This window comes from Carettochelys insculpta, chromosome 22, assembly GCF_033958435.1.
Source record: "Carettochelys insculpta isolate YL-2023 chromosome 22, ASM3395843v1, whole genome shotgun sequence".
In the NCBI taxonomy this organism is placed as follows: Eukaryota; Metazoa; Chordata; order Testudines; family Carettochelyidae; genus Carettochelys; species Carettochelys insculpta.
The window spans coordinates 17,383,044-17,397,479 of NC_134158.1; the positions used below are offsets into that span (position 1 = coordinate 17,383,044).

Genomic DNA, 14,436 nt, shown 5'->3' on the forward strand with positions numbered 1-14,436 from the left:
AAAGAAAAGAATACCTGTTGTTCTTCACTGAACCCTCTCCAAAATTCAACATTCTCTCTGCAGTGTGAACATCAGCTACAGTATTCTAGTCGTGATTTCACCAATGTCACATGCAGAAGTAATAGCAGTAGTAAAATTCAAAATAAAAACAAGAAGTAAATTTTAATAGTATGGTTAGCTAATCATTAGAAACAGTACCAAAGGATTTTTCAATTCTCCATCACTTGAAAGCCTTACAGATCTGTTTCAAAAATAAGCTCAATTTTAAAAGCAAGATTTCATGCTTTTCTGTGCAGCATGGGACATGGGTCACTTGCAGGTTTAACCTTAAATCGTGGTTGACATCTTTAAATTGTGGTTTGAGGACTTCTTACCTCAGTCAGAGTTACTGGTATCCTGTACAGAAGTGGATGAGTGAGATTTTCTGGCCTGCAATATGCAGGCGATCAAGCTAGATGGTCCAGTCTAACTTTAACTTCTGACATAAAACTCTGTTTGAAAGAAGAAATTTGTAGGTGAAATTCGCTGGCCCTCTGTAATGCAGAAGGTCATACTGGATGATTGTGAGACATGAAATTCATGAAGTAAGTGCAAATAATTTTATTTTATAAAATAGTTGTGTTGTTGGAAGGAGTTTCCAAAATATTTGTGGTATTTTGGTTCAGTGCATTATTTGATATGTCTTAGCCTAGCAGCCTTCAAGAATTTATTTTATTTTAATTTTTGTTACAAGTTTTTTTCTAAATATATATCAGTTGGTGGCATTGTGATTGAGAACTGAATATCATGCTCTGGATTTTATGTTCACATTTTCAAAGGAATAAAATGGTTGAACAGTCGTATAGAAAACAGGGTTTGTGAACGCAATATAGTGCACAGACAAAATCTGTTGGATCAATATATACATTATGGAAATGAACCTGTTCAACTTGTATAGAAGAATATCAAATTAGATTCTCATCCTCCTTTGAAGATAAATTGCCTATTTCGTAATCTGGGCATTTAAAATTATTCTGGATGGGAACAGCCTTAGTTCAGACACATAACTGTCTTGCACTTGTGTCAATTTAATTGCCTGACTAACAGTTTTTTTTGTAGATGAATTTTAATTGATTTTTGTGACTATAAATGCAATCTTTATCTCTGCCTCTTTCGTTTTCAGCCCAGAATGTGACTGTCGAGGAAATTATCACTTCCTATAAACAAGCCTGTCAGAAATTGAACTGCAAACAGATACCCAAGCTACTGAAGCAGATACAGGTATTGTGGATGTTCTTACATGTACAGCACAAAATTTTAATTTTGCTTCTGGAGTATGACTGAGATGTTAACACTAGAAAAGTCAGTGGCAGCCATATCAGAACTGAACATCTGAATCTGCTGAAAACATGACCCTATATTGAGATTTAGAATAATTTTTGAAGCCAGTCAAATAAGGAAAAACACTAACATTACTGTCAAGCAGTGTGAGCTGATTTTTAAAGCAGATGATAAAATGTTACAGGATGTTAGGCTCTGAAGAAGGGGTGGGGAACCTATGGCCTGCAGGTTGGATGTGGCCCTTGGCTTACTTGGATTTCTTATGCTTCAGTCTCTGAACGTCTGTACCCTCTCCCTCCTGTGGGCTGAAGCACAATCACTGGCTCACCCCATTGCCAACGGAAGCCCCAGATCCCCGCCCCAACCTCCCCGGGCGGGTGTGTGAACTCTGGCTACTTCCTCTGCCAGGGGAAGCCTTGAGCTTGTTAGGAGCCAGGTCAGTGAGTAGTACGTAGGCTTTTTATTTTTCTGCTTTTCACTTTTGTATGGCCTCCAAACTGCCTTGTTTTTCATGTGGGTTAGTGGTCCCCAACTGAAGAGAGGTTCTCCATCCTGATGTAAAGTTTTTGTTACCAAAATACCATGTATGAATTATTACAGAAGTCTGGGTTCTTGCCTTTAGTTCCTAAATGTTTTTCTTCCTGGGCAGTGTATGCAGATGTGTTCTATATTGTACTCAGCTTTAATAAGATGGATATGAGATTTTCAACACAGCTCATGTGCCGTTCTCTTTTATGTCATGTTCATTGTTTTTTGTTTTCTCCAGTTGGGGAATAATTAAAAATTTTGAGTATTAACGATATATTGGTTAAGTTAAGGTTCAGCTTTTTTTCCGTGATTGTATACTGTGACATGTAAGGATAAAGAAGACAAAGGAGCAGGCAGGATAAATGTTTACCGTTTAAAAAAAAAAAAAAAGGCGGGGGGAGGAAGATGGTGGCAGGAGGAGGAGGTAGTAGAGGAGATAAGGAAAATGAGAGCTGCTCTTGAGGGAGTAAAATTCACAGGGGGATGCTACAGTTCTTTTCTAGACAGCTTACAGGGAACACCACTTACCACCCAACCTGCCTCCTGGAAAGATGTTTAGACTGAAGCGGGGAAGGTTTGAGCTCAAGCTGGGAGGCTGCCTAGCTTGTGAAAGAGGTAATTAGAACAACTGTTCAGGTAAAAGTTGGCAGGTAAAAAGTTCCTTAGTCAATTATTATTAGCTGATGTGTTCTGTTTATTTTGGCTTAGTAACTTACTTTTATCTGCCTGTTTTCAATTGCAACTATTTAGATCCTACCCTTTATGCTTAATAAAAACACTTTTGTTTCTTATCGAGCTCAGTGTAAATATTGTTACCTGGGAGGGGAGCCCCAGCTGTGCATATCTCTCTCGTTGGTAAAGAGGGCGAATTTATAAGCTTTCTCTGTGTAAAACAGTTATACAGAGTAAGACAGATTTATTTGGGGGCTGTGTTTCTGGGGGCTGTCAACAGCCCTATTTATAACTGAGCCCTCCTGGAGCTGAGCTGGTTCAGTGTCTGTGGTGTTCTGTGTGGGGTGGAGGCTGCTGCTGCTGCTGTCGTTTGTTGGGTGGTGCAGCAGTCCTCAAGTTCCAAGCTGAAATCGCCTGACTTTTAATGATGAAATACCATCCAGATAGCCTTTGTCTATTTGAGGCTGCCAGCATAGCGGTGCAGAGCTCCATTGGGTCCATGCTGGTTCGGAGGAGTTGGAAAGTGGAGTTAGTTTGCCCCTAAAGGAAATATCAAAACAAACAGTGAAGTAGCACTTTAAAGACTAACAAAATAATTTATTAGGTGAACTTTCGTGGGACAGACCCATCTGTCCCACAAAAGCTCATCTAATAAATTATTTTGTTAAAGTGCTACTTGACTCCTTTTTTGTTTTGATAGTGTATAGACTAGCTTGGCTTTCTCTGTGTTACTAAAGGGAATATGGGATGGGTACAGATGAATCATCAGATTTTTAAAAAACTTGAACTAGCCATTGTGCTATGCCTCCCACAATGCACAGTGAGAAAAATCCCAGAATGTGCATCACTCAAAAACAAAAGAAAGGAGCAATTGGATAGGCTTTGAATGTGCTCTGCCCTCAGTTTGCATAAGCTGCTGCTGTGGACACATGTGATGTGACTTGAGCGAGGGCACGCTGTCCTGTGTGCATAATGTGCATTACCCGAGGCACAGCAAAACGCTGCAGATTAAATCTCTTCATGAAGACCAAGCCCAGAGAGAAACAGTGGGTATGTCCAGATTTCTGGTGAGCTCACAGAAGGGTACTGGGTGTCATGTTCTTCCCTTGTATGCGTAGGGAAATGTTATGATACCCTCCACTCCTCTATTATCCTAGAGGAGAGGAGAGTTTTCTCCTGACTGTAATAATGTGCTGCTGTTTTCTCTTACAGGAATTTAAAGATTTATCTCCCCGAATAGATTGTTTGGATCTAAAAGGTAAGCCTCTCTCTCAAAACTTAGCTTTTTAAAGGAAATTCTTTGAGCAAAAGCTATTGGACTCCGTGTACAGTTCTTAGCTCAATGTTGTCCTCATGCTGAATGGGGCATTTGTCGTGCTCATGCTGAGGAAATGGGAAAAGTAAGTTCTGTAGGTGGTCCTGCATGAGAAATATTTGTACCCGTTTTCCAGCAATGCCAGCAAAATGAGTGCTGCGCTAGTTGTCACACCATGGCTATGTCTACACTAGCCCCAAACTTCGAAATGGCCACGCAAATGGTCATTTCGAAGTTTACTAATGAAGCGCTGAAATGCATATTCAGCTCTTCATTAGCATGCGGGCGGCCACAGCACTTTGAAATTGACGCGCCTCGCCGCCGCGCGTCTTGTCCCGATGGGGCTCCTTTTCGAAAGAACCCCACCTACTTCGCAGTCCCCTTATTCCCATCAGCTGAAGTAGGTGGGGTCCTTTCGAAAAGGAGCCCCGTCGGGACAAGACGCGAGGCGCATCAATTTTGGAGTGCTGCGGCTGCCCGCATGCTAATGAAGCGCTGAATATGCATTTCAGCACTTCATTAGGAAACTTCGAAATTGCCATTTGCATGGCCATTTCGAAGTTTGGGGCTAGTGTAGACACAGCCCATGAGTATAAACAGGGCTTAGCTGATTTTCCCACCCTCCCATGGATTATTGTCTTCTAATGTGGAATTGAACCCTTTCAATTCCATAGGCTGGCCACCTGCATAATGCAGGGCCAGGGCACTGAGGTTAATGCATTGTGACTGACCTAGCCTATGCTACATGCCAGACTGATGCTCTGAGATGGATCCACAAGCAGTTGATTCAGTGGGTCTAGTGAAGTTGTGCCAAAGCAGCTGCAGATCATGCTCTGATTAATCCCATTACTCTACCCTGGACAAGAGTAAGAGAAGTCAATGGAAGAGGTTTTCCTGTCTACTCCTTGTGGTGTAGCCCATGTGGTAACTCGACTTAAGGTATGTCTTCTCCAGCTACATGATTCACGGAGTTGGATTTGCATATCTTAAGTCTACTTTTTGTTGCAGAGGTAGCCTGAGCTACAGCATTACAGTGCTGCAGTGCCATAGTGTAAATGCTTCCTGTGGCTCAAAGGATTTTTCCACTGATGCAATTAATTCACCTGTCTTAAAGGTGGTAACCACAGTGACGGAAAAATGCTTCCAACTGTCTTGCTGCATCTGCACTGGGGTTAGTTTGATCTAGCTGTGGCACTCAGAGCATGATATCTTTCATGACCGTGAGTGAAGTAGCTAGTTTGATCTAATGTTTAAGTGTATACCATGCCTCCAGATGCTCTCTGATCTTGAGTCAAAACCTCCAAAGCTATGGAGATACATGAAAAACAGGGGAGGCAGACCTTAACATTAATTAGCTCAGGCAGCTGGGTGTTTTGAAAATCAGGCTATTTAATGTTGATCTTAACTATGGGTTTTGGAGGCTGGCGTTAGTTTATTCTCCTCATTTTGAAAATCTTGGCTGTATTTTTTTTTTTTTTTTTTTTTTTTTTGGTTTAACCTCCTTTTTTGGCCCAGTGCCTAGGCTTCTAGAACTCATTGAAATGTATTTCTTGTAATACTATGCATGTTTATGTACCAACAAAATACTTAACATTGTGTCTTCTGAATTCACTCTCTTTCTTCCCCACCCAGGGGAGAAACTAGACTACAAGGCCTGTGAGGCACTTGAAGAGATTTTCAAAAGGGTCCAGTTCAAATTAGTAGATTTGGAACAAACAAACCTGGATGAAGACGTAAGTTTAATTTTCATGTTACATCATTTACTATGATTTTTGTTTCAAGATACTCTGCCTGGTATGGTTTGTGTTCTCTTCTGAGCTTTCTCTACGAGCATTCAAGTTAGTAAGCAGTTAAAAGGATGCGCTCCAGATATAACATTTCCTTGCCATTGCTGTTACCCTCTCCATTCACAAGTGCACTTTATTTTAAGTCTTTGTTTGCAGTTTTGCTTTTTCAGGAATTAATAAAGCAGAATGAATCCTTGATATCCCAGTGCCCAATTGCCATAATTCAAATAGACCCAGAAGTCTCTTAAATGTGTGTTAAAAATCTGTTGGATGTGTAGATAGCAACTCATAATATTAACTGGAAGTCTTTTTTTTTTTTTATGCTGGGACTTGAGTTCAGGCTTTATATGCTGAACTTCTTGTGCTGCATTAACCTGTACAGGGCATTCTTTATGGTGTGTAGTGTGTCTTAGAGCTTGTCTATACTTACAAGAGGGTTGATCTTCTGGGGATTGATTTAGCAAGTCTAGTAAGTTTCTCCCATCGACCTGTTATGAGATGGCTCAGAAAATCAGTGTAAAGCAATTCACATAGCTGGAGCTGCATATCTTTTTTTTTTTTTTTTTTTTATCAGTTTTCTTCCCTAGTGTAGGGCTCACCTTAGCGATGCCATTGGCTGTGCAATAACCCCAAAAGCTTGAAAATAGGTGTCAGTAAGTGATAGCTCAGAGGTTTGAGCATTGTCCTGCTAAACCCAGGGTTGTGATTTCAGCCCTTGAGGGGGCCATTTAGGGATCTGTGGCAAATAGTTTTTTTTAAAAAAAAAAAAAAAAAAAAAAAAAAAAAAAAGATGGTGCTTGGTCCTGCCAAGAGGGTAGGGTACTGGACTGATGACCTCCCGAGGACCCGTCCAGTTCTAAGAGATGTGTAAGCAAAGACGGAATTGGTTTTAAACAGTTTTGGTGCAGTAAATCCAGGTGCTACAGTAACAGTTCACTGTCAACAACTGTGTTTATTTTAAGTAACTTAGAGTAACTGCCAGTTAGACTAAGGGGGGATATGACAGAGGTATGTAAAATCATGACTGGTGTGGAAAAAATGAATAAGGAAAAGTTATTTACTTGCTCTCATAATAAAAATAGTAGGGGTCACCAAATGAAATTAATGGGTAGCAGGTTTAAAAGTAACAAAAGGGAGTTTTTCGTCACACAGCACATAGTAAACCTGTAGAACTCCTTGCCGGAGGAGGCTGTGAAGACCAAGACTTCAATAGGGTTCAAAAAAGAGCTAGATAAATTCATGGAGGTTAGGTCCATCAATGGATATTAGCCAAAGATAGGAAGGAATGGTGTCCATAGCCTCTGTTTGTCAGAGGTTGGAAATGGATGTCAGGATTGGGATCGTTTTTATGATTACCTGTTCTGTGGACTCCCTCTGGGGCATCTGGCTCTGGCCACTGTTAGAAGACAGGATACTGGGATAGATGGACCTTTGGTCTGATCCAGTGGTGGCCATTCTTATGTTCTTACCTTATTTCTGAAAGCCTGTTTCTAAATTAAGTCTTAACTGTGTGGTGTTCTGTTTCATTACTTCATAGTTGCTAACTGCACATAATATGGTTGCAGTTAACTTGATCGCATTCAGGGCAACATGTGGGCATGGCCAGGATGAGGCTATCAAGATCAGGCTAGTGCTTGGCTTTGACCTTCAGCAGGGCCATGTGTAGGAGCAGAATGGGAGGGAATGCATAAAGAGATCCTCCTTTCAAGGGAGAAAAAACATGTCAGTGACCAAGCCCAGGCTGTGATTCAGGAAGGAGCAGAACTGCAGACATTTTCTATTGTGTCTCATTGCATCTGGGGTGCTTTCTACCTCTGGAAAATTTCCTTCATGATTTCTGGGTGGCCACGTGTAATTGGAGAAAGATCTGCTCTGGCGATCTGCTAACTCATTCTGTGCCTCCAGAAGATAGTGGGTTATACAGAAACCCCACAGGCAAAGGGAGTGTTCTCCATCCTGTTGTTTCATCACCGTTCTGTTGTCTGTAAGTATCTATGTATTTACTTTCCAGGTGGAGCTGGAATGGTTGGCAAGCAAGGTGCTCTGCTCTGGTGCCCTTACATTGATGTGTAGTGAGAGCTCTGCCTGCGACCAGAGGTCCTGGGTTCTGAGTACCCCCATATAAGCCTCCCCAATGCAGTCCAAATGTGGTCTCGAGAAGGGACACCTGCAGATACTGCTGTTTGGGGCCAACTGTCAAAAGGAGGGTCGTGTCTACTGAAGCAGGGGGGGAGTGTGACAAACGTGTCCATCCCATCCTGGCCTGGATGGTGTGCTGATGCTCGCCAAATCTGGAGAAGTCTCGGTCATAAATCTTGCATGCTGCCCCATGTACGTGCATGAAGCCAGGTGCCCCAGGAGTTTCAGGTAGTTTCTTGCTATGATGGTAAGGTGGTAGCTGAGAGTCTCTCTGATCATGCCTGGGGCCCAGAACTGGCTCGCTCTCAAATAAATGCTCTTGGCCAAGGACCTCCGCTATAAACTCTTTCAATTTTCTGCATGTTTATCAACAGGCCTAACTCCTTTTAACAGTGACCTTGTCAGCCTTACATTTTGACTCCACTTGGGCCTTGGACTGACCCTTGACCAGCCAATCATTGAGTAAGGGAAGACCCGAACCTTTTGCTTCCTCTCAAAGGCTGCAACAACTGCCACACACTTTATGAAAACCCCACTGGCTGCTGACAAGCTCAGGGAGTTGGTGGTGCACTATGTTGACCACAAATCATAGGAATCTTCTGTGGCCTTGGACAATGGAAATATGGAAGCGGGCAGTGTGGTGGTCCCCAGGGTCCAGAGATGGGATAGTAGCGGCCACAAAGACCGTGCATAACTTCAGTTTCTTCATTAATATAGTGTGGTCCAGGATAGGTCTGAGGGTGGGTCCGTCTCTTTCAGTCCAAAGAACCTATTTGCAGGAGCAGTCACACATTCTGGAGTAAAAGTTGCTTATGAGAGAGGTCCTTGAACAGAGACAGAGATGTGAAGGCTGGGGAAGAACTGACCTTCAGGATCTGAGTTTTATCATGAGTAGCACTTGGTGGTCTGAGCTGATGCAGGTCTTTGCTTGTTAGTAGTGAGATACCTGGTCCCTAACATTGGGAAAAGTGAATCCGGACACTGTCCCAGTGTGCTGTGCTTGGGTGTACCCTCAAAAGGCTTGCTTAGAGCCCGCTTCCTATTGTAATCCTGCCTCAGAGGCTGGTAGAAATCGGGCAGTGACTGGGGCTTAAAGTGCTTTCCCCAACAGGGCCGGTGTGTTTAATTTAAGGAAGTTCGGAGTGACTTTTGCATCCTTCCCACTGTGTAGTTCAGAGTCCCTCTGCTCTGAAAAGAGATGTGCCCTCAAAAGGAAGGTCCTGAATATTTCATTGTACCTCATAAGGGAGGCCTGAGGCCTGCAGCCATGAGCACTATCTCAGGACTACAGCCGAGGCTATGGTTCTGCAGCAGAGCTTGCCATGTCTGATGCTCCTTGCAGGAGTGCTTTTACCACTACTCTGCCTTTCTTGATTGGAGCTGAAAACTCAGCCCTTGACTCCTGTGGCAGTAACTCCCTGAAACGTAATCCTTGCACCTTTAGAAGTGCACATGGGATGGACGTGAGCAACATGTGTCAAAGAACAATAGTTACAGAAGGTTATCGACTGTCTTTGTTTTTGTTTTCTTTCCCGCTCCAGGTCTTCCTCTGTGTATTAGCAAGGTGCTAGCTTCATGGCATGTTTCTGCACTGGTCACTTTCTGGACACGAGAAGCTGATGTCTGTGACTGTTTTCCCAGAGCTGCTTCTGCAATTTTATGTCAGCTTCACAGTTTCTTTTCCTCTGTCTGTTTTCCAGGGTGCCTCAGCATTATTTGACATGATTGAGTATTATGAGTCAGCAACGCACCTCAACATCTCATCTAACAAACACATTGGCACCCGAGGCTGGCAGGCAGCTGCACATATGATGAGAAAGGTTTGTGTTCGTTCCTTAATATTTTTATCCTCGGTTTAATTTATTGCTTTTGAACATCCAGTATTACTAACATGATTTCAAGTTACCACAGAGTTAGGTTTTAAGGAGATTGGAACTCTGTAAGACCTAGTCTGTGCTCCGTGGGCCATCAGTCTAAGTAAAGAAACTTCAGCAGCGTAAATAATGTAGCTGAAGTTGACATATTTAGATCTACTTACCTCAGTATTGTCGCTGCAGTAGGTCGATGGTTGATGCTCTCCTGTCAATTCTCTTTACTTTTCTTTTTCTTGTGGAGTACTGGAATTGACAGGAGAGCGCCCCAAGGTTGATTTATCATGACTGGACTAGATGTGATGAATCAACCCCTGCTGGATCAATCACTGCCCATTGATCCAGTGCTAATTGAGGACATGCCCTTAATCTAACCCCTAAGTAGAGTTCTTAGCTCTTGTCTGCATGCTCATTGTCACCTCCCCTGGGGCATGGTGTGAGAGAGAGAGAATCATGGGAAACTCGCATATGAGGGTGTACTTAGTGCCCTGTTTTAAATTAATCTGGCCCTGATGGTATTGGAGTTCATATAAAAAGAAAAGGTGGTGGTCATTTTCCTCAGCACTCTATAACTAGTGTAGACCCAGTGAAAGGGTTTCTTCATATTATTCAAGACTGTTGCAAGAAACTTCTCCAATTTTCATACTGCAATCTTTTTTCAAACCAAGCATTACTTTTGGGCTTACTTGCCTCATAGAGTATTTTAAACTTCTGTTAGGCTTGGCGGCTGCTTGGAGACAGGAACGGTGTCACATCTGCCCTCATTTTCGAGTGCCTCATTTAGGCTCATTCGGATGAGTAGAGTAACTGCTTTACAGCAGGTAACATCTCATTCCTGTAGTTTTCAGTCAGGATCCCCAGTCCCCTTTTCCCAGTTAAAAGTGCTCCCTGTAATTTCAGACCATGAGGCGTTGCCAAGTATTTATTTCAGATGAATGTGTGGAAAGAGTGTTGCACTGTCCTTTGTGGCCATATCCATACAGTCATCGACCAATTTGGATGAAGCTCCTCTGGATTCTGGGCTCACACACAGTTTCTAATCTCAGAACCATGGACTGAAAATGTTCTGTGCAGCACTGGCTACAGCACCTCATCAGGATGCTCTGAAGAGTCCTGCCTATGGTGTTCCAGACAAATCTGCCCAATCCAAATAGTGTCCTTAGCTCCATGCCAATCTGAAAAGGTTTGCTCTTTGCCCGCAGAATGGCAGGATATGGTCTGATGGCTGGAGAGCGATTGGTGGTATTTTGTTTTTTTGCCTGAAAACTTCTTTTACTTATTTGTAAAGACCTTTCTGTGTAATCTGTTTCCATGATAATCAGGTTGCTCAGTATTTAAAAAGGCTGTTGAAATCAGGACTGAAGATGGATCATTACTGGTATGGTAGCCCAGTATCAGCACTCTCTTCTGCTGTGCCTCTTCTCACCTCAAACTTTGCCTAACTAGCAGCTTACAAAGGGCCCTGAAAACTACCAGCAGAAATAAATTTCATGAAGCAAGAGCCATTGACTGAAAATGCCCTGCTACCAGCACTAGATTTTTATCCTAGGAGCCCAAGCAAAGGTGCCCAGCTGCTGTGATGGAACATGGGGAAGAAATTTCTTGAGTCAACTGGATCCCAACCCATTGAGGCCTCACAGGTGCTTTTCCTGGCTAGCTAACAGCTGGGAAGAAGAACAGGTGGCAGCCAAAATGCAAACTAGGATAAAAGGAAAATCATCTAACTCTTAATGATGCATATTCATTGTTCTCCAGGGAATTAACAAAAAGAAGTAGGGCTGTCTGACATCAGTTATCCTATTGACTTTGAAAATCTGGAAAACCATTGTGACCTCTTCACTCCATCATTTCCCTTCAGAGTTGCAAGGTATCGCCTCTGAAGCAGTGAAAAGGCACTGTCCACAGCTGACTGAATTACATATTGCAGCACTTGCTGGCAGTCCACTGTTGTCCGAGGCATTAGATGTTACTGACTAGAGGGGAAACATCTCATTCCTAAATTTTGCATCTGTTACTGGCAGGCAGGTTGATTCTGGAATGCAGTATGTCTTTGCACCATGTTTGTTCTCTATAGCTGTTTGGACAGTCTCTCTACTATTTGGACTAGCATGTTTGTAGCTGATATGTACATATCTATCAAATTCTGCTTCGGGGTGAAAGAAGGAAAGATGGCCTCATGTCATGGCACAATGCATAAGGCAGGGAGATAGACGTACTAGTCTCTTCCGTGCTCCAGATTCATGGTGTGACCTTCAGTAAGGTATTTGTCCCCTGTGCCTTAAAACCACGATGTGTTACCTGTTTTTCCTAGGGATTTGAATAATGTTTGTAAAGAGCTTGAGAGGCAGATCAAACAGTCTGCTCTAAGCTGGCTTGAGGAGAATTCGAATGGTGCTTTGACAGTGTGCACTGGCTACCTCTGTTTGTTTACTTGTTTTGTCACCTCGACTTCTCTGCCTTCCTTTTCCAGACCAACTGCCTGCAGTACCTGGATGCTCGGAACACTCCTCTGCTGGACCACTCAGCACCATTTGTTGCTCGTGCTCTGAGGATCAGCAATACGCTGGTAGTGTTACACCTGGAGAATGCTGGCCTCTCTGGACGCCCACTCATGCTACTAGGTAAATAATCTGGAGAGACTTATTCACATGGCAGGGTCTCTTTCCTGGAATAATCACATGGGGGTTGTCTCTTCTTTGCATGTAAATACCTTTATTTACTTGGATAACTTCTTTGTCATAGAATCGTAGAACATTAGAACTGGAAGGGACCCCGAGAGGTCATCAAGTCCAGTCCCCTGCCCTCACGGCAGAACCAAGCACCGTCTAGACCATCCCCGATAGATGTCTGTCTAACCTGCTCTTAAATATCTCCTGTGATAGAGATTCCACCATGGAAACTGAGATTGTCCTTCCTCTCCTTTCAAGGCATTAAAAACTATTATATTTCATGATTGTCCAGACTTGTTCCACTGTTGGTGCGCATGTGCCCTATGCATGCGAGAATGAATTCTTTTGGTCAAGTTTCCCTTGGCTCTCAGTCACACATCCCACTCGGTGATATAAAGGGCAGAGTGGCCCCAACTTTCCCTCAGTTGTTTTTAACCACCCATAGTAGTGAGATGAAATCCCTTCTGTCTGTTTATTTGGCACACACAGTGATTTTACTTAGTCTTGTGTGAAATATTTAGATAGTGTAGTTAGTAAATACAGGATCTCCATGGTAGCATTCTATGAAATGACTTCAGTTCCATGCACAGGGCCAGTTCAACAAGCAAAACAGCAAAATCTCAAAGCATGGATGAGACACTGCTATAGGCAGGAGGCTTTTCGATTTATAAGGACGTGGGGAATCTCTTGGGGGAAGAAGGAGCTCATACAGGAAGGATGGGGTCCACCTGAACTAAGAAAACCAAATTGATGGCATGTCAAATTTTAAAAAAAGTTTTTAAATTAAGGGCTGGGGGAAAGCTGACAGGTGTGGAGAAGTACAGTAGTCTCAATATTCGTGAACCTATGGTTTGCAAATTCAGTTATTCACGAGTGGCTGGAGCGGCCGCTTCTCTGGGGCACGGAGCAGCGGCAGCCGCCGCCGCTTCCCCCAGGGCCTCGGACACAGAGCGCTGGCACACGCTGCTTCCCCCGGGGCCTCTGGCATGACGCACTGGCAATCAGGGGCTGCCATATTTGTGAAACTCAACATTCGCAAGGGTTCCCAACACAGAACCCTTGCGAATGTTGAGACCCTCCTGTATACAGTAAAGACACAGCCATCCAAACTGTTAACAGGAATTCTCTGTAGCCTGTTAAAGAGAGTAGAAGTTGATAAAGTACAGATGGGAACTGAAAAGAAACAGTCAAATGAGTTTCATTCAATTACATCATGCGAAGGCAGACAAAAGCTGACATTTTGTAAGTGCTTCTGTACAAATACTACAAGTCTAAATACTAGGAAGGGTGAACTTGAGTGCATGTAATTAAATGAAGCTATTCTCATAATAGGCATCCAGAGAAACGTGCTGGAAAGGTGATGCTCCATGGGACATGGTAATAGGGTACAACATATATAGGAATGACAAAGCTGGTCATGCTGGTGGGACCACTGCACTACAGATAGAGGCATAGAGTCAAATATAGTAAATTAGAGCTGTTGATTAACTGCAGTTAGCTTGAGATTAATTTAAAAATTGGTCGTGATTTCTTGAAGTTTTAATAACACCATACAAGTACTAGAATATCAATTGAAATGTATTAAATATTTTGAATGTTTTTCTAAACTTTCAAATATTGATTTAAATTGCAACACAGAATACAACCTATGTAGAGATCACTTTATTTTTATTACAAGTACTTGGAGTGTAAAAATGATGAACAAAAGAAGTATTATTCAGTTCACCTTGTACAAGTATTATAGTGCAATCTCTTTATCAGGCAAGTGCAACTTACAAATGTAGGGATTGGAGTCTGGGTTACACAACTGCACACCAAAACTAAACACTGTAAAACTACAGCAGGGCTCAGCAACCTTTCCCAGGTGGAGTGCTGAAATTTGACCTTTTGACCTCCATATATGGCCCAAATAGCGATGATACTTTTAGAAGCCACTAATAGTCCTAGCTTCATTAATAAATAAATTTAAGATGCCGAGGTTTAGTGTTGGTGGCATTAGCTGGTCATTTGTTAATCCACAGGCGGCATGGCTTTGAGCAAGCTCCCAGCTGCATGGGGAAGGAGAGGCAGGGCTGTGCGCCTGCCTTGCCTGCTGGTGAAAATCAGCTTACGTGCCACTTTCAGCACGTGTGTCG

General features: G+C 42.9%; 1 protein-coding gene across 1 annotated transcript in view; it reads left to right on the forward strand.

Annotated features, from left to right (window-relative positions):
• Positions 1–14,436, forward strand: part of PPP1R37 (protein phosphatase 1 regulatory subunit 37) — a 69,464-nt gene that overhangs the window by 28,449 nt on the left and 26,579 nt on the right. Inside the window, exons 2-6 of the mRNA XM_075017769.1 lie at positions 1,163–1,260; positions 3,733–3,778; positions 5,468–5,568; positions 9,462–9,581; positions 12,103–12,253. Coding sequence (XP_074873870.1) covers positions 1,163–1,260; positions 3,733–3,778; positions 5,468–5,568; positions 9,462–9,581; positions 12,103–12,253 — 516 coding nt within the window. The remainder of the gene's footprint in view (positions 1–1,162; positions 1,261–3,732; positions 3,779–5,467; positions 5,569–9,461; positions 9,582–12,102; positions 12,254–14,436) is intronic.